We start from the raw sequence: 18,825 nt of genomic DNA on the forward strand, positions 1-18,825 counted from the left end.
TCCAGAGGAACAATGTCCTAGGTTAGCATCAAATCTTCTTAACTTTGTCCTTTCAAAGTAAATCATTTACAGACTTTGCTACTTTATTTTTCACACTCTTCAGATGGATTGGAACATTTTGTGTGTTCAGTCCTGAGGATCCTACTGAACACTCATAGCTGATTCTAATCAGAGGCAGTATGAGGTCATGGTTAAAACCAGGGACTCTAGAATCACCCTGGCCTGACTGAATACCAGCTCCACCACTTGTTAGCTGTATGACTTTGAGCAAGGTATATAGCCTCTGGGCCTCAGTTTCTTCGACTGCAAAATGGGGATAATAGCATCTGCCCTAGATGGTTGTTATGACTAAACCTATGTGAGAAGAAGCACTTAGAATTGTGCCCAATACATAAAAGCCTCTATATATTTTATCCATTTTTATTAACACTTTTTTATTGCATAAAACTTGGTTACCAGGATTTCCAGTTCTCAGCAGATTTGAAGTAACACTTCAGGGGCAGGCATCGGTAGGAAGAGACAATACATAGCTTACCAGAGAGAGGGAGACCGAAAGCCATGGGAAGTAGCACAAGAACTGAAAATTGTAGCATGCTGAGTCACGTCAAGTACAGGGACACAGCCCTTTAGAATTCTGAGGTCAACCTGGTTCCTGCAAAGTCTAGTAATTTTTCAGAACGATGCCTCTGAATCATCAAGGAAAGGTTACATGATGTTATAGGTGTTCTGTTACAAGGTATTCTGTGTTGAAAATATTTCAGTAACAGTTATTTAAATAAAAAGGTAAGCTTGGCTCAGTTATCTGATGGACTGGCATTCAGTGTGTGCTGTTGCTGACAGTGTAGGGTACATGCAGTGTTGGTGCATCTCTCATAGTCCTTTCCTGGGCCCAGGACAATGACTAACATATAATAGGTATAATCAGTGTTGATGTGTTGGGATCCAATACATCAGACTATTGAGCAAGTACCATGGCCAGAAAGCTCCACCGGGCTAGTCTTTATGAGGGAAACAGGAATTATAAGATGTGACCCCTTGCCTTAGTTGCCTATAGTTTCTGTGAAGGAGACCTTGAACTTCTTAGGCTCTCTCTATACAGGCAGTATACTAACTAACCATAAATAAATATACTAACCATAAATATTACAGAGTGGAAGGCAACTGGGTGCCAATGTATGTAGGAAAAACTAGACATACCACAGGATTAAGAAAGGAGAGCTCAGTATGTATCCAGGCAATCAAAAAAGGCTTCATGGTAAAAGAGAAACAGCTGTAAGTTGGGTGCTGAAAAATAGATAGAACTTGCACAGCTGCTGGGGAGAGAAGACCCAGCTGGACAGGCACCAGCAGGGATGAAAATGTGGTGGCAGGAGTGAGCAGGTCATGCTCACAGGTCAGCAGTTTCAACGTGACTAGAGCAGTAGCTGCATCCACAGGCCCTGGGAAATGAGGTTGGAGAGTTAGGAAGAAGTGAAATCATGAAGAGTTTTGATGTGGTAAGCAATAAGGACCCAGGAAAAGTTTCTGAGCAGGAGACACATCATAGAACTACAAGGCATGGTTCAAGCCTATGGGTGCCTGTGATGTGACTGTCAGAGCAGCCCCCTCTAGCTCCAGCCTCATCACCTCTCTGCCTACCCCTCGGGTGAGCAGGAAAGACCAGACACCTCATCTTGGGTTCTCCAGGCTAGAGCCTTACACCCAGCCCGGACTGGGATGCTCCCTGCTCCTTGCTCTCCCACTCCACTTGACCTCTTGGGGTCTGAGCAGACACCCTCTGTGGGAGGAGGGTTGGCTGCATTCAGGCAGGTGAGTCAGTAACCGGGCGTGGCCTCCTCCCTGTCCTCTTCGTATGGCTTCCTCAGCTGTGGAGCGAACTCACCATCTTTGGCTGCAGTTGTCCCTTTTCTGCTGTGCCTGAGGCTCTGGTTGCCCATTCCAACCCCCAGAGGCTCCTTCTCCTCCCTTACCAACTTCTTTCATCTTCCCCCCCACTTCAAGTGCCTGGGCCAATGGCCCTTTCTCGAAGCCCGGAACCCACCCACTCGGAGATTCTGGTTCCTTTCCCTGCTCTTGTGAAACTCCCCAGTTCTGTGGGCAGAGGCCCTGGCAACACCAGCACAGAGCAAGTAGCTACAGGCCAAGAGCCCCAGTGCCCACTCCTGCCGTCAGCTCTCAGCAAGCCCTGGCCAAGAGGTCTGTTTGCCTGGCTTCTGTGCCAGGCATCCCTGCTCCCAGCCCCGCCCTCCCAGACAGCTGCCCCAGCACCACCTGGAACCCCTGCACAGCATGAAGGGGACGTAAAGTCTCCCCATCTTCAGACACCCGGATAGAGCTGGAGAGAACTCCCCAGATTAGAACTGTGAGGTGTGATCACTGGGGACTTGTAGGGGACTTGAAAACTTCCTTGGGCAGAAATTTTCAGACTGGACAGGCTGGGGGAGGTCTTGTTTTGCAGGGAACCAAAGATGAAAAGTCTTTCTCTGTTGGTGAGAATAGATCAGATGCCTGAGTTCCAAGTTGGATGTGGGAATATCCACATAGAGGGGTGTTCTCAGCATCTCCTAGCTTCCAACACTGTGACTGTCCCCACGGTGACTCATTCACACTCTCTTCCCCCTGGTGTCTCCCTCAGGATCAGGGAATATGGGGGGGCGGAGGGAGAAGAGGGAGAATGGATGTTGGATGAGCAGCGGCTTTGTGCTAGGATTGCATTGCGTTCAGTTCTCAAAGCAGTCCATCTTTCGAGGCAGATATTTTATTCTGTCACCCCACAGGGGCACACTCCATGGAGGAAGGAACAAAAAGGGGACCTTAGATGAGATTACATGGCCCAAACTTGTCATTTCTAAGCGAGGGAACAAAAGCTCAGAGAGTTCAAACAGTGTGTCCAGATTCACACACCGTGTGGTGAGAGCCCAGCCTCCCCAGTGCCCAGGCCATCCACCTTTCAAACCCTCTTTTCCCTCCTCTCGGCACCTGCCTTTTCAACATAGAAAATCCATGAGTCCTGGCGGGGGGACAGTCCTCCCGCCTGTGCCTTAGCGACCCGAGGAGGGGTTCTTGGCGGAGCTACAGGCCCAGGCCCCAATGCCCTCTTCCCCGCAGTCATCCTGACAGACGAGGAGGTGCAGCGGAAGCGGGAGATGATTCTGAAGAGAAAGGAGGAGGAGGCGCTGAAGGACAGCCTGCGGCCCCGGCTGTCGGAGGAGCAACAGCGCACCATCGCCATCCTGCTGGACGCCCACCACAAGACCTACGACCCCACCTACGCCGACTTCAGCCAGTTCCGGGTAGGCGGCCGCTGGCCTGAAGGACGGCCCGGGGCGCCTGGCACGGGGAGTGGGCCAGGGGCCAGGGGCCAGGGCATCCCGGCCAGTGGGGCGGGGACAGTGGGGCTGCTCTGGCCCATCGCTTTGGGGAGGCCTCCCTCCCCCACCGAACTTCCCTAAAGCCACTCCTGTCAGAGAGCAAGGCCAAGGTCGGAAGGGTGCCCTGAAGTGTGCGCTTCTGACCGCCGTCTTCCCTTCCAGCCTCCCGTGCGAGGGCGCGAGGGCGGAGGCAGCTACCTGGGGAGGCCGTCCTTGAGACACATGCCCAGCTTCTCGGCGGACTCCTCCTCCTCCTGCTCCGATCAGTACACCAGCTCCCCGGGTAAGCGGGGCTGCAGCCCCCTCCCTGCTGAGCTTGCCCACCTGCGGGTCCCAGGCTGCCAGCGGGAGGATGGCCCTGTCACACTGTGGGCCACATTGTGTCCTCAGAACACGTAGAACTCAGAAGAGGTAGAACTTGCCCCAGGGCCCGTGCTGGGAAGAGGTCTAGCTGAGGTCCCAGGCAAGGACTGTCTGCAGAGCCTCCCGCTCTTCCCTCCGAGCCAGGCTTCTGTCCCTGGCTCCCTCCCTGGGGGCCACCTGGTTCCTCTGAACGGTACTTTGAGCCTGGGCCTTATGGGGGTTTCTTTGTTTTGTGTTTCTGGTTTTATTTATTGAGATATGATTGACAGGTAACATTGTATAAGTTTAAGGTGTACAACACAGTGACTTGATATACATATATGTATATATTACAAAATGAACATTTATCACCTCACATAGTTACAAAGATATTTTGTGTGATGAAAACTTTTAAGGTTTACTCTCTTAGCAATGTTCAAATATAGAAAACAGTACTGTTCACTATATTCATCAGAGCCTGAGCCTTTTGGAAGGTGAAATTTGGCGTGGAAGGGTCCCCTTGTAGCCCACTTTACCCCAGAGCCCCGGGGAACTGGTATGGCCCTAAAGGACCTGTCACCTCCAGCCCATCCTTGCTCTTCTTAAGTGCTCTTTATCTGTCTTCCTCTTTATCCTCCTGCAACGTCCCCTACTGGGTATTGAGCCCCAAAGCCGGGCATGCGCCCTGACTGGGAATTGAATGGACAACCTTTTGGTGCATGGGGCTACGCTCAACCAACTGAGCCACACTGGCCAGGGCTCTCCCTTTTTCTTTTTTAAACACATATATATATTCAGAAATGGAAAAAAAAAAAAAAGAGAAAACTATAACCATCAAAAAAAAAAAAAAAAAAAAGGGAATTATGCCATACACAGTCTGGTACTTTGCTTTTTTCTCACAATAATACATTGTATCATAGTTTCATTCAGTATACATCCAGAATATTCTTTTTAAAGGCTGCATAGTAGTCTCAGGTATGAATGCACAATAACATACCTAAACCCCCTATCATTGGATATCTAGATTGTTTTCCAGCTTTTCATTAGGATAACAGTATACTTGTTGCTAAATATTTGCACTTATTCAGAATGTTTTCCTTATGATGAATTCCTGGAAGTAGGATTACTGGTTAAAAAGTATGCATAATTGTAGGATTTTGACCCCTATTGTCAAATAGCTACCTGGGTGACTTGTGAAGATTTTGCCTCCTTTAGTGCCCCAGCACTGCACAAGAATTGCCTAGTTCCCTGCATCTTTATAAATACCAGTGTCAACATTTAAACATGTTTGTTTCTAGTTTACAGCTGAAAAGTATAGATGTTTTACTTGGCAATTTTTTTTTAATCACTAGTGAAGTTAAACATTGTTTCCCACAATTTATTGGTTCCAAATTAATTTTTGACTTGAGATCATTAGGAACAACAAGTGGGAATGTAAAATCATGGCTCTAGGAAGTCTCATTTTTGGAGTACCTGTGATTTTTGGTTTTACTGCCCCATTCTGCTGAAAGAAGAGAGGAGAATCCTAGAGGGAAGCCTGGGCTGAAGATTGACCTCAGGAGAGGTGGTCACTGTGGGATTCCCAATTGAACTGGCCCAGCTGCCTGGGCGCAGGAGGTCCTTACAGGGCCCAGCAGGAGGAAGCCTGGTTCAAGAATCCTTCAGTAGTTCCTTTTCTTCCCCCATCCCTCCTCAGACATGACAGAGCCGACCACCTTCTCCAACCTGGATCTGAGCGAAGAAGACTCAGATGACTCTTCTGTGACCCTAGACCTGTCCCACCTCTCCATGCTGCCCCACCTGGCTGACCTGGTCAGTTACAGCATCCAAAAGGTCATTGGCTTTGCCAAGATGATCCCAGGGTTCAGGTAAGAAGCTTTGGGGACGTCAGGGGAATAAAGTTAGAACCCTAGAGTGAGTTGCAAGGAGGCTTGAAGATCACAAATCCACTGCTTTCCATAATAGAGAGTGAGGCCCTACCCCAGAGAGATTCACAAAATCAGAGGTTCCTAAATCAGAATCGCTGGGACGTAATTTTAGGAAGAGAAGCCCTCCAGCATCACTTGAGAGCTATTCATCCTCCACACTCCCTAGATGATGAAACAGAAACCTAGAGGCCAACACCAGGAGTCCCAGTGTTGGAGCCCGTGTGTCAGAGCCAGGTTTGGAATTCAGCTCATTGCTGTGTCCACTCAGCTGGCTTGGGTCTAATCCTCATATTATGCCTTTAAATTAAACCTTCATTAACCCTCCACACCCAATTCTGAAACCAGGATGAAGTGGTGGAGGGGAGAAAGGGTTGGGCCTAAGACTCGTGAGGTCATTTAGGAGTCTAGAGGGAGACAGATTTGCCAGCATATAAGATCTGGCTGGGCATCCTTCACCCAACTTACCCTTCATCCAAGGCCATTTCCTAACCATGCTGAGACCTTTCTGCCCAAAAAGATAACCATAAGGAGTTCTACTGGAGTAGAGATCCTCTGTTACTGATTTATTCATACAAATTTCTTTCATTCATCCAAGTGTTTTATTGTCTTGGTAATAATGGCATGTATTAATACTTATATTTAAAGAGTCATGCAGTGTCAAATAGTCTTCAAATATTTAAAAGGTGACACTTTTAGTAGATATGTTGGGAGATAGTTATATCTATGTGTATGTATATTCATATCCTCATTTTTTCCTAAAAGTTCATTTAGAACATTGTCATAAAATATATATACAATGAGGTTGAGAAATAGAAATAAATCAGTATCAAGCAATATGATCATCATTTTAAGTAGGGGCAATAGTTGTAATTGTAGCAGCAGTATCCTAGATACTGATGCTCTGATTAGTGCTGGAGTACTAGGAGCCAGAAAATATTTCACATCAGCCAGCTCTGAATGGAAACCAAAATGAGGTACCGTTTATCATTTTGTGAATTTCTCTGCTATGTAGGGAAGTCATCAGTTACCATCTAACTTACTCCATTACCAGCTAGATAATGGTAATTCACAAGGCTAAACCCAGCACTTCCCAGTTTGTTTCTGCCCTGAGACATCTGGCTCTGTGTTATTTTAAGCCTCTCACCACTCCAAATACCAGGAATTTTCCAATGCTCTTCCCCTGGAATCAATGGGAAAATTGTAAAGAAGAGAAAAACATCAAATGGCATCGAGACACTTACTGCACTGCGCATTTCGTTGTAGGAAAAGGAGTAGGGGCGCTCTGGCAGCAGGCAGGAGCAAGCTGCCGAGTGTCACCTGTGCACTCAGCATCGTGCCGAGCCTGGGATTTACCCTCCAGAGCCTCTCCTTGGAACAGACAACACATTCCGCTTCGTACAAGTTCTAACTTTCTCAACTCTTCATGTTAGTGTTTGCAAACTCCACGTGTTCCAAAGTCTTGTTTTATGTAAACAGTCCAAGAAAAAACACTTCCAGGTGCCGATGGATACGTGGTAGCACCCGGCTTTCATCCTAATTCAAGGGAGCAGTTCTCATCTACACAGGGTCCCTCCCTGTCTAGTGGGGAGTGGGATGAAAGGGCATCTGATGCCCTGTCCAGGTGCTAAGGTTTGGTGATTCAAAGTGGTGGCTGGGATGACATACAAGGGAAAACTGTACTGAAAAGAAAGTCACTCATTTAACCAGGTTTACCCTTGCCCCGTTGTAGCCTCCTCCATTAAGTAACCCAAACCCCCATTTTTCTCCCATGCCCTTGGCTCCTATCCCTTAATCTCGGCACATGTACCCTTAGACAAATATCACTACCAGCCCTTCCATTTCTCTCCCCAAGGATGAGCTGAGGTCTTTCACTTTTCTTCCCTTTCAAGCCTCATTTCCAGAGTCCCTTTCTCTAGCCCTGCAGTCATGGCCAAAGTGGCAAGTGTATGAGCAGGTGCTGGAGCTGTCCAGTTATTGATGCAAAACCACGTAACTTGATCCTGACATGCTTGGGTTGGCTTCTCTCTCTTCAGCATGACTTGAGAAGTCCCCAAGCGCAATGTGTTTTAATAGAAATGGAGCAGACCTTGGCAAGAGCTCCTGGGGGGACACCGATGTGGATACTCTGTGACTGGACAGAGGTGTTGTGGAGCCTGGATGGGGGCCAGAGCCCAGGTTCCGCTGGGACCCAGGTGGGGCCAGCCCATCAGTTCTCTGGCTCTGCCGGTTTCTGCACTTAGGGGTTCTGTTTTGCCAAGAAGTGAAAGAACAGTGGCTACATCCCTGGTGGCTTTGATCTTGCTGCCTGTGGGCGGGGGTGGAGGGTGCGGGGAGAGCAGGATTAGACTTCTGTGTGGGTGAGTCCGGGGGTGGGGGGAACAGGATGAGACTCCAATGCGGGCATGGGACCAAAGTGTAGTTGGACTGGATGGACTGTGTTGGGTGTGAACTGTGCTGTGCTGTGGCCTGGTCCCTGCTCCTGACTCCAACCTCCCCTCCCTCAGACTCTCAATCTGCACCCCACAAATCTCCCTCCCTCAGTGTTGCAAAAGAAATGCATGGAGGAAGTGAGGCCAGGAGCTGTCTTGGATCTGAGAACCAAGGACCACAGGTTTCACTGCCAAGAGAAGTGCATGAGAGACCAGGCCAAATCAGTTGGAGCCCAGCCCTGTGGGCTAAAAGCCTTCAACCTCACTATCATTTCCATTCCCAGGGGCTCCGTCCTGGGTCTAAGACCTGGGTGGCATAGTGCTTCCTATGCCCTTTCCTCTGCATTCACTTGTTCATCTATCCAACCAGCTGCTTTCTTACATAAACTGTGAGGGATTAAAGTTGACAAGGACCCAGGCCCTGTCCTCCCGGGGTTCAGTGTCTGATGGGAGAGATAGACTTGTAAACAACTGCCGGGAAGAGATAAGAGCTCTCAAGAGGCCTGCTAGAGGGACACTGGGAATACAGGTGGGAGGGGCTGGTCTCTGCCCAGGGGGTGGGAAAGCCGAGATTGGGACACATTTTCAGAGTTCATCACAGGTGCCCAGAAGCGGCCACAGATGTGAAAACTGATTAGGGTGTAAATGTGACCTAGACCCAGGGAGGAGGACAGGGCCTGAGCAGGTTCTGTCATAGCAGCAACAAGGTCTCTTGGTGTTTCTCCACCTCTGCCATCACCCCCACAGCTCCAGTTCTGGCTCTGAGCTGTACTTAGAAATACCCTGTATTTTCAGGCCATGGGTGTGTGGCAATTCGAAGTTATTCTAAGTTTGCTTTCATGGAAGTTGCATGTCTGGATCACAATAGGCAGTGATCTCCCAGCAATCTCTCTGGCCAAACACCCATGGGATGTTTGACCACTTCTGGACATTTGTTTTTAGTGGGCCATTGAACAAAGGGTTATGTACTAAGATAATCCTCACAAAATTACTTACAGTAACAAAAATTAGAAGCAACCAAAATGTCCCAAGATTGGTGGATAGGAGACTGATTAAATAGCTTAAATTAGTTGATATAATGTAACATTATGCAACCCTCTATGAACTGGGCTAAAGAAATTTTAGTGATGTAAGAAGTGGGACACAGGCCCAGCCCACGTGGTTCAGTTGGTTGAGCACCATCCCATGCACCAGGAGGTCACAGGTTTGATTCCCAGTCAGGGGACATGCCAGGGTTGCGGGTTTGATCCCCAGTAGGGGTCGTGCAGGAGGCAGCGATCAATGTCATCCATGTTTCTCTCTCTCTCTCTCTATCTCCCTTCCTCCCTCTGGAATCAGTAAAAACATTTAAAAAAAATAGAAGTGGGACACAGAATTACTAAATTCAAGTATGTTTTTTTAGAGAAAGCTATTTACATACAAAAAAGATAAGAAAATATACCAAAATGTTCATTGTGGTTATGAGTAGTTTTTGTTTTTATATTCTTTCTGTATTTTCCAAAGATCTAATGATGAACATGTTTTACTTGTATAGTGAATTAAAACCTAAATGAGGGTGGTATTAGTTTCTAATTTTTTAAAATGTAGACTGAGCATCTAGAGAAAAGCCCAGCCCCTTCCCACCTCTATTCCCATGGTCCCTCTAGCAAGCCTCTCTAGAGCTCTTATCTCTTCCCAGGTGAGATGTCTAGGCACCATGTTGTTAGGGCTGTCTATCCTGGAGAAGATGCAAGGGGTACATGGTAGCTTTCTTTAAGTGGTTAAAGGGATGCCCATAGCTAGTGGAGAGGTCTGGTTCTGTGTTCCTTGAGAGGACACATGTACAAGCAATGGATGAGTGTATCATCATGTGAGTTATAGATCAATAGAATAAGAGGCTGTTAACAAAGAGCTAACAACTTCATGGTTGTATCCAGAGGCCATGAGCTCCTTGGCTCTTGGAGAATCCTGCAGAGGCTGTGTGGGAACCATGTGTCAGGAATGCTGGACATTGGACCACATAGCTTCTAAGAGGGGTCTTCCAACTCTAGCACTCTGATTTTTTTTCAATGCAGAGTTTTTGCTAGTCACCCTAATCATCTTTTGATGAACAAAAGTATAGCCACAGAGAAGATTACAGCCTATCTACAGGATATCCAGGCAGAAATATACAGTCAGGAAGAGAGGGGAAGAAAAACCAGAAGCAAGTTGATCTTCAGGCCCTGCTTTTCCCTTGTCATTGTTCAGACAAGCCCAGCTTGTAATGCAGAATAGTGGAATAAGTCATTGGACTTTTGACTCATTAGCACATGTTTGTTGACCCTCTCTTGTGCTCGGAGCTAAGTGGGCAACATTAAGGTAATTAAGAGGTGGTGCTGGCCTTCAAGTAGCTTACAGTTAAGGTCCAGATCAGGCATATAAAAAACAGAGCCAAAGGCGAAAGGGCATGTACAAGCAATGTGCAGTGGATTGTAAAGGAATGGCTCCAATTCTATTGAAGAGAATCAGAGGGTGGGGGCTCCAAGGGAGACTTCATCAGCTTCAGGATCAGAAGGACAAGATGAGGGAGAAGAAGGGTATTCTCGGCTCCAGCTGTCACATGCTCAGAGGTATGGTGGTGTGAGAACACAGCATCTGAATGTGCAATAGTTCACAGTTGCTAGAATGGAGAGTTGGTGGGGTTTGCAATGGGAAGGGGGACTGGAAAGACAAGTTAGAGCCAATTTATAGAGTACAAATTTGATTTTGGGTGTTTGATAGTCGTGAGGATTTTTGAGCACAGGAGTGTGATGCTTCCCTGTAGCAGCAGTAAGAAAGATGAATGAAAGATTACTCCAGGATTCTAGTAGGAGACAACTGGAAAAGATAATGGAGCTCTAACCAGAGAAGTCCTGGTGGGAGTAGGAATGAGGTCAAGGGTTGCAGAGATGCCCTAGAGACAGAGTTGGCTGAACTTTACTACTAGGAAGGACTGGAGGAAAGGGGGAGGGGGAGGCATGGGAGCTGTTGAAGATGACTCTGGACATACATTTGTAGGCTACCATATTCATGCTATAACCCTGGGAGCTTCCTCAGACTCTATCTTCTTGTCCCTAAAATACCTTTGGCTGTTTAGAACTGGGGAACCCTGGCAAGTCACTGGGTTTTCCTTTTCTCAGTAGCTGAGCTACTTCATTTCTTATTTTAACATTCAGTCTTGAGTTGCTCTTCCTCAAGAAACAGTCTTGTCCTTTCCAACCAGACTTTAAGCTCCTCAATGCAGGATCCAGGGTACATACTGGTCACCTGGCATGTATAGACCTATCAAAACACTACACTGATTTGCATGATTAACCTTCACCTCTGCCCTGGCAGAGACCTCACCTCTGAGGACCAGATTGTGCTGTTGAAGTCAAGTGCCATTGAGGTCATCATGTTGCGCTCCAATCAGTCCTTCACTATGGATGACATGTCCTGGACCTGTGGGGCTGAGGACTACAAGTACCGCATCAGTGATGTGACCAAAGGTGTGTCTGGGCTCTGCCTCCACCCTCTCTAGCTCCCAGTCTCTGGCTCTATCCATTCTGGGGTCATGGGCCCTAACCAGGCAGCAACAGGGATAGAAGGGCAAGGGTCAGGCCTGGTCAGGATTGGAGGTATGGTGGAGTGCAATGGGTGGCTCCTCAGTTCTGCCCATAGCATCTGGCCATTCTCTCTCATAGCTGGACACAGCCTGGACCTGATTGAGCCACTCATCAAGTTCCAGATTGGGCTAAAGAAGCTGAACTTGCATGAGGAAGAACATGTCCTGCTCATGGCCATCTGCATTGTCTCCCCAGGTATGAGGCCTAGCCTTGAGGAACGCAGGGACCTGGGACATGGGGAATATTTAAAATGAAGCCCTGATGAGAACCAACAAGGCAGTCTTAAGGGAGAAGTGAGCAAAGTTTGGACAGACAGACCAGGAAATATCCACTTTGCTGGTTTTGCAAAGCCCACATGGCGTGTTTATACTGAGGGGTCCCCTACTGTCCTTGGCCTTACCTAGTGAGGCCATTGGTGATTCATAGGTGGGATTCTCAGGAGCCAGGTAGATGGGGTTTCTTAGGCCACAGACAGGCCTGGATAGTCCCAATATTCAGGGTTTGCTCTTGTGTCAATAAGACTGAACTTCCTTGACACTTGAGGTCCCCTAGGGGCAGGGTAAAAAAACCCTGGGACCTGGTGAATGGTTCTGCCTAGACAGTTTACTTGACTAATTTTGGAGGCAATGTGCTGTGATCCATGAGCTCTTCTACCTGTTTTTGATGAAAAGAGGGGAAGAGGCTGAGGAGAATGTTATTGTGGTCCTGAGGATGCTATATTGATGATGAGGCCCAAAGTGGGGCAGCACTGCCTTAGCCTGAACTATACTCAGGGAACAAGTGAGTGACCTCTACCCAGGGATCTTTTCCTAGGCTGGGAAACCAAGGAATGGACATGGGCTTCCCTCCTCTTTTCAGCCAACGTTCACTCATTCATTCATACATATACTCAGCATACATATACCTACTAGGTGCTGAGCACTGCGCTGGGCATAGGGATTCAGCAGCAAGCAAGACTTCTCTCCCATGAAGTGTAAGAGGAGACATTAAACAACTACTATTTAACAACTGATTTCTAATGTGATGAGAGTTTTAAAAAATTAAGAAGTATGTGATATTACAGCTGGGTATAATAGAAGGAGGGAGCCTGATGTAGTCTGAGGCATGAAAGTAGGGAGTCATCAGGAATGGCTTTCTTGCAAGTCTTTTAAACTGTTACCTGAAGTATCAGTAAGAGTCAGGCAAAGATAAAGAACTGAGTTCCAGGCAGAGGGAACATAGATGTGAATCTGGGGGCCAGAGAGCATGGTGCGTCAAGATCCTGGTGAAAAGATGGATTGTAGAGATAGAGGGAAAGAGATTGGTGGGGACAGGGCCAGATGGGCCCATAAAATAATCTGGGCCTTGATCCTAAATGCAATGGGAAGGGGTTGAGGGGCTTTAAGAAAGACTGTGATGTCACACATCAGCAGTCATACAGGGGTGACTTAGGAGGATGCTGAAAGTGGGTGTCTGTCTGTGTGGACCACGGGGTGGTGAGGAGATTGAACAGTAAGGACCAGGCTCAGAGCTTCTGTGCTTCCTCCTCCTCTCCCTGTGCCCACAGACCGTCCTGGAGTGCAAGATGCTGCGCTGATCGAGGCCATCCAGGACCGCCTGTCCAACACACTGCAGACCTATATCCGCTGCCGCCACCCACCCCCAGGAAGCCACCTGCTCTACGCCAAGATGATTCAGAAGCTGGCTGACCTGCGTAGCCTCAACGAGGAGCACTCCAAGCAGTACCGTTGCCTCTCCTTCCAGCCTGAGTGCAGCATGAAGCTCACACCCCTCGTGCTGGAGGTGTTTGGCAATGAGATCTCCTGACTAGAGCAGCCTGTGGTGGTGCCTGGGTGGGGCTGCTCCTCTGGGGCTGGTGCCCGGGCCTGGGACTGGCTGCTGTCCAGCAGCCCTTCCCACCTACTCCCGAGTATAGCTCCTCCTCTCCCACCTCTTCTCCCTACCCAACCTAACACCAGGTCCCTGCTTCCTGTGGGCCACAGGATGACCCCAGTCCTTCAAGACCTCCATCATGGGGAGTTGCTGTTTATTTGACAGAGAGACTCAAGTGGGGGCAGAAGGCAAAGGCTGAAGGCGGGGCTCACCTGGGAATGCCCCCACCACTGGAGAAGTGGCTGCTGGCTGGTGCCCAGGGAACAGGCAGACAGGAAAAACACACCTATTCCTCAGGGACAGATACCCATACTTCCCCCCATCAGCCCCAATTCAGGTCCACCTGTCTAGAGCCTGGTGAGGATCTTCCTCCCCCTGCTCCACCTGGCCACAACTCCCACTTTATCCCCACCTCATCCTGCCACCAATCTGTCCCAGGGCAGTGTGCCATGGCTGCTCTGTCCCAGGGCAGTGTGCCATGATGGGGCCTTCTCCCTTTGCTTTCCCATCCCTGGCCTGTCTAGGATACTCACTGCTGCCAAATATGACCAAAAACAGGGTGACTAAGGTCACAACTCCCCCTCACCCACCTCTGCTGGCCAAAGTGCACTTGCCTAACCTCTCAAAGCCCACCTTCATCTCATTCCCATGATAATGTTCTCCTTGGAAATAGCTATGGTGAGGGGGCTTTCTCCCCATAATCAGAGCCACTGGCCCAGAACCCACCTGCTGAGATACCCAAGGAGGGAAGAAATCAGGGCCCAGGTGGTGTGGGACAGGCAAACCCAGCCTCACAGAAGAGTAGTAGATGGTGGCCACAGCTGTCCCTGTCACCAGTCCCATGGCTCCTCAGCCTGGATCTAAGAGGTTAGTTGAGGCAGGAGTTCTCCTTCCAAAAATCCACATGGCAGGACTGAATTGCCCCCAGGTTGCAGGGAAGCACCGAGTACCGTCCTCACCCTCCCCTGCCGATGCCTTACCTTCCACCCCAGAGAGAGAACCTGCAGCAAGCTCCAGAGCCCTCCCACTGTGGCCATAGGTATTGGTGAGGCTTCACACTAGGATGGCCAAGGATGACCCAGAGATTGGCCCACTCTCCCAGCCACCCCATAGTCTAGAGAAGCAGTGCCCATCCTGCTTACGAGTGGAGGCCATGTCTTTCCTACCTGGCAGGGTGGGATGGAGGTGAAGACCTTCCAGACCCCAAAGCCCTGTCCCCACTCTCCCTGCCCACTTGCGTGACAACCATTCCCTCAGGAGCTGTGCTCTGAGACCTCAGGGTGTAAGTGGAGGGAGAGCTGGTTGGCCTCTGTGCCTAGTCAGAGAGCATTTAGGGGTAGAGTTGTGTGGGGCTGGTTCCCTTATTCTCGCTCCACCACCCCAAAGTCAGAAGGACCCTGGGGGGTCAGGGCAGGGAGGGGGTGAGGTACATAACTTCAAACTCTGTGTTCTTTGTAGCCAGCCCAACCCAGGAGCTGGGAACTCTAGGTCCGTTTACTCCGGAGTGGGGTTACTCGGTGAGTGAGTTGTAGGTGTGTGGGACCAATGCAGACAGGGTTCTTCCAGGAGTGCCAGAGGGCCCTTCAGATGGCTACTTGAGTTTGGGGAACACGGCCATATTTGATGTCTCAACATGGAGGAGTTTATGTCAGTAAGATTCCCCTCCACCTGCATCTGTGTCCCCTGAAAACCCTGAGAGCAACCCAACTTACCACTGCCAGAGCCGTCAGTGTCCACCTGGCCCAGCATTTCCTCAGGTGGGAAACATCTGACAGTCGCATTCCTTATTGCAGAAAACCACCCTCACGGCCGAATCTTAACGTTTATTAGATGTGAGTTGTTTTTTGTAATCAGACTCCAGTTTGTAGTCTGTAGTAAGCACCACTGATTAAGAGATATTTATGGGGGGGAACTTATATTGTGAAAATTCTATACAGTGATTATTATTGTTGTTGCTGTTATTTTATAAATTTGGGACAGACCCTTGTTATTTGATTTTAGCCGCACATTGGTCCAGCTTGCAATTCAGTGGGAGAAAAGGTTTGAAAATCGCTAAAGTCGTTCAACCTCCTTATTAAAGAAAACGGATGCTTATGGGGGGAGGGGTGTGACTCACCCCAACTCATATAACTAGTTGGAAGTAGCGCCAGAACTGGACCCAGACTTTGGCCTTAGGGTCCAGTGCTCTTTTCACTACACCAAGCTTGAGCTCAGATCCCATTTCTCATTCCCCCAGTGGCCAACCTAGTCCCTTGGGGGAAATACTGGATTTCAGACAGCAAGTCTAGATCCCAAACGCCTGCCTTGGGTTGTCACTTTACTGACCCATCAGGAGGGTGAAGGACACCTCAGCCTGTGTCTCAATGTGAATCAGAACCCCCACCCCAATGTGGCCCTGGCCAGATAGGGTCTCTGCCTCAGCCCTTATAATGCTATTGCCTTATCAATAAAATGCATTTATCTTTGTGATGTCTCCACCTTCCCAGCTCTCCCTCTGGCCCTGCCTCCTCCAGGGATCCCGACTGGACACAGAGAACACCAGCTCCTCAGCCGTGGGCCCCACAACCCAGCCCACTCCCAAAGGGAAGTCTAGGAGCTGGGAGGGGGAAAAAAAGGAGGAAAATTAGATGTTTATAAATCTAAAAATTTAAAAGTATATTATTGGAAACCCTGGAAAGTGTGTGCCCCCAAATGCCGGGAGAGAGCTCCATCTGCTGCCAGACTGGAAAAAAGTGGGAGAATCCATGAGGCCAACAGAGGAGGTTGGGATGTACGAAAGACTCGGTGAAAGCTGGGAACCAAGTGGCAAAAGCAGGCTTTGAAAAGTGCCTCCTGAGTTATTTCCAAAGAGAAAAAAATGGTTTATTCCATTTCCAAAGAGAAAATAAATTGGTTTATTCCATTTGCCAGGAATAAACCAATGAAGAAAGCCTTGCTTGCGGTAATAAAAATGGCTCCTACTACATAGCGCTTACTTTGTGGCAAGTGCTGCTGTAAATAAATGCTTTATGCAAACCAACTTGCTTTATCCTTGTAAGGACCCGAGGGGGGATGGACTACCATTGCCCCCACTTGACAGAGGGGATAACTTGCCCAAAGCCGCACTGGTGGAGAGGTGGGATTTGAACCCTTGGCAGCTGGCTCCAGAAGGCTTTAATGAGCTGCTACACTATGCTGCTTCCTACTGGGTCGAGTGACCTGACAAGTCACAGTCTTGCCAGTTCTCTACTAAAGAGCATGTGAGGGAGGTTCCCATTCCTAAAGGAGGCCCTGAGATGGGCGAATTGGAGAGGCTTGATCAACCATTGTTCAACTCTCAGGAAGCATTCAGTCATATGTCTGGGCCCCATCAAGTATGGCCTTACCTGAGAACCTCAAGAATGAAAACCAAGCCACTGTTGACAAAAATGTGTTTTGTACTTGAAATGGCTGCTGTGCCAGTGATGGAGAATTGCAGTGACTCCTGTGCATACACAGGACTCCCAAGGGACCCAGGGGAGCCAATGCACCCAGCTCTGTTCCCCAAGGAAGTGGGGTTTATGATAAAGGGCAGCATCGCTAAACACAGCAAACAAAAATAGTCCACCAAAACACAGCACGGTCATCTGCACATGGGGAAGTCATGTCCAACCAGTGTGTGCATTTTGTTTCTTGTGTGTGTTTTTTAAATATATCTTTATTTTTATTTTTTACTTTTTAAAAAATATATCTTTATTGATCTCAGAGAGAGGAAAGGAGAGAGAGAGAGAGAAACATCAATGATTAGAGAGTCATTGATCGGCTGCCTCCTGCACACCCCTGACTGGGGATTGAGCCGGCAACCCGGGCATGTGCCCTGACTGGGAATCGAACCCTGATCGTCTGGATCCTAGGTTGAAGCTCAACCACTGAGGCACGCCCGGCCGAGCAGTGTGCATTTTGGGTAAGCTGGCCTGGGAACCTGTATATGTGATTTACTTTCATTTTTCAGAAGTATCTGCAAAGATTTTGAACCAAAGATTTCAAACCAAATGTGTCACTGGGGATGGGGTGAGAGTAGAAGAATTGAGGATAGAGCTTGAGGGCTATTTTGCCAAAAAATGAATGGACTTAGAAACAGCTGCTTAAACACATGTCTCTGGCTAGAGAAGTGTGAAGATGTTCTTATAAACTGTTAGGAGAACCTTATTTGGCATTTTATAAATGACCTAGATTCTAGAAGAACACAGAATCTCCAAGCCTGTGTGTTACAATAAACTTTTCCAGGTAAACCGAGAAGGATACACTCAGAAAATCTTACGGTTGGGATAAAGTGATTTTTATGTTTTCACATTCCAAGCTCTGGTTCTACCTATGTGCTGTTCAGCCATGTAACTACGTGTGGCTTTTTCAATTAATGAAAACTAAATAAAAGCAAACATTTAGCTCTTGAGCTGCAGTTTCCTCTACTCAAGTGGCCCAGAGCTCCCAGAAAGGACAGTATAGACACAGAACATTTCTGTCATCGCAGGAAGTTCTGCTGGACAGCACTGGTCTGCACAACACAGTCTTGCCTGGTACTAATCGTGGATGACATGCTTCTGTTGACTTAGTGGGCAGATAGCCACTAAACTGTTCGACATCATATAGAAGATAGATAGCGACGATCCTTCCTTTACATCAAGCGATGCTGCTACTGGATGCTGTAAACAGTCCCCTCAAAGGAGACATAAAGGAGAAACACCTCACAGGCCATGGGGTTGACCAGCTCAAGCTTCATGTGGCAGAAATAGGTCAGCCGTGTGCCAGGAAATTCTGATTCCTATAGTCTGGGGGGCAAGCAAACAAAGCAGGGCCTGCCTGGAGAGGCCAGAGCCCTCCGGTCAGTGTCTCTAGCTTCTGTTGGGACTCCTTGGAGGCTGTCTGTGCAGTGTGGGGTCTACCTGCCCTCTGCTAAGAGGACAGCACAGCCAAGGGGATGCCTGCTGACACCCTTTCAGACATCAGCACTCATGCGGGCAACAAGTCTGTGAGGCCCCTGAAGGAGTCTGTGTGCCAAGTGGCCAAGAAGCACAGTGGGGCGTGGAGCAGCGGCTGATGGGGAGATTCAGGAGGTGGGGAGGGTCCCTGCTCAACAACTGCTCTAAATCTCTATTCAGACACGTCATATATGATACTGGAGGCAGTGTTGCAAGTAGGGTACCAGGGAAGTTGACTCTAAAATGTAGGTGGATGTGCAGGGAGTTTACTGGGGAGAGGGCTCAGGGTCACCAGCTTTGGTGGCAGGGAAGGAAGTAGGGTCAGGTAGAGGGAGAAGTTGGGC

General features: G+C 48.6%; 1 protein-coding gene across 2 annotated transcripts in view; it reads left to right on the forward strand.

The window, feature by feature from the left end:
* The window catches only part of VDR (vitamin D receptor), a 28,056-nt gene extending 14,509 nt beyond the window's left edge, over positions 1-13,547 (forward strand). Inside the window, exons 3-8 of one of the 2 annotated variants that reach the window (XM_087813933.1) lie at positions 3,109-3,293; positions 3,534-3,654; positions 5,404-5,581; positions 11,404-11,555; positions 11,751-11,867; positions 13,219-13,547. In XM_087813933.1, coding sequence (XP_087670059.1) covers positions 3,109-3,293; positions 3,534-3,654; positions 5,404-5,581; positions 11,404-11,555; positions 11,751-11,867; positions 13,219-13,478 — 1,013 coding nt within the window. In that variant the 3' untranslated portion in view covers positions 13,479-13,547. The remainder of the gene's footprint in view (positions 1-3,108; positions 3,294-3,533; positions 3,655-5,403; positions 5,582-11,403; positions 11,556-11,750; positions 11,868-13,218) is intronic. The other variant, XM_016201064.2, reaches the window with a different exon arrangement.
* The last annotated feature ends 5,278 nt before the right edge of the window (positions 13,548-18,825 follow it).

This window comes from Miniopterus natalensis, chromosome 2, assembly GCF_054644295.1.
Source record: "Miniopterus natalensis isolate mMinNat1 chromosome 2, mMinNat1.hap1, whole genome shotgun sequence".
NCBI lineage: Eukaryota > Metazoa > Chordata > Mammalia > Chiroptera > Miniopteridae > Miniopterus > Miniopterus natalensis.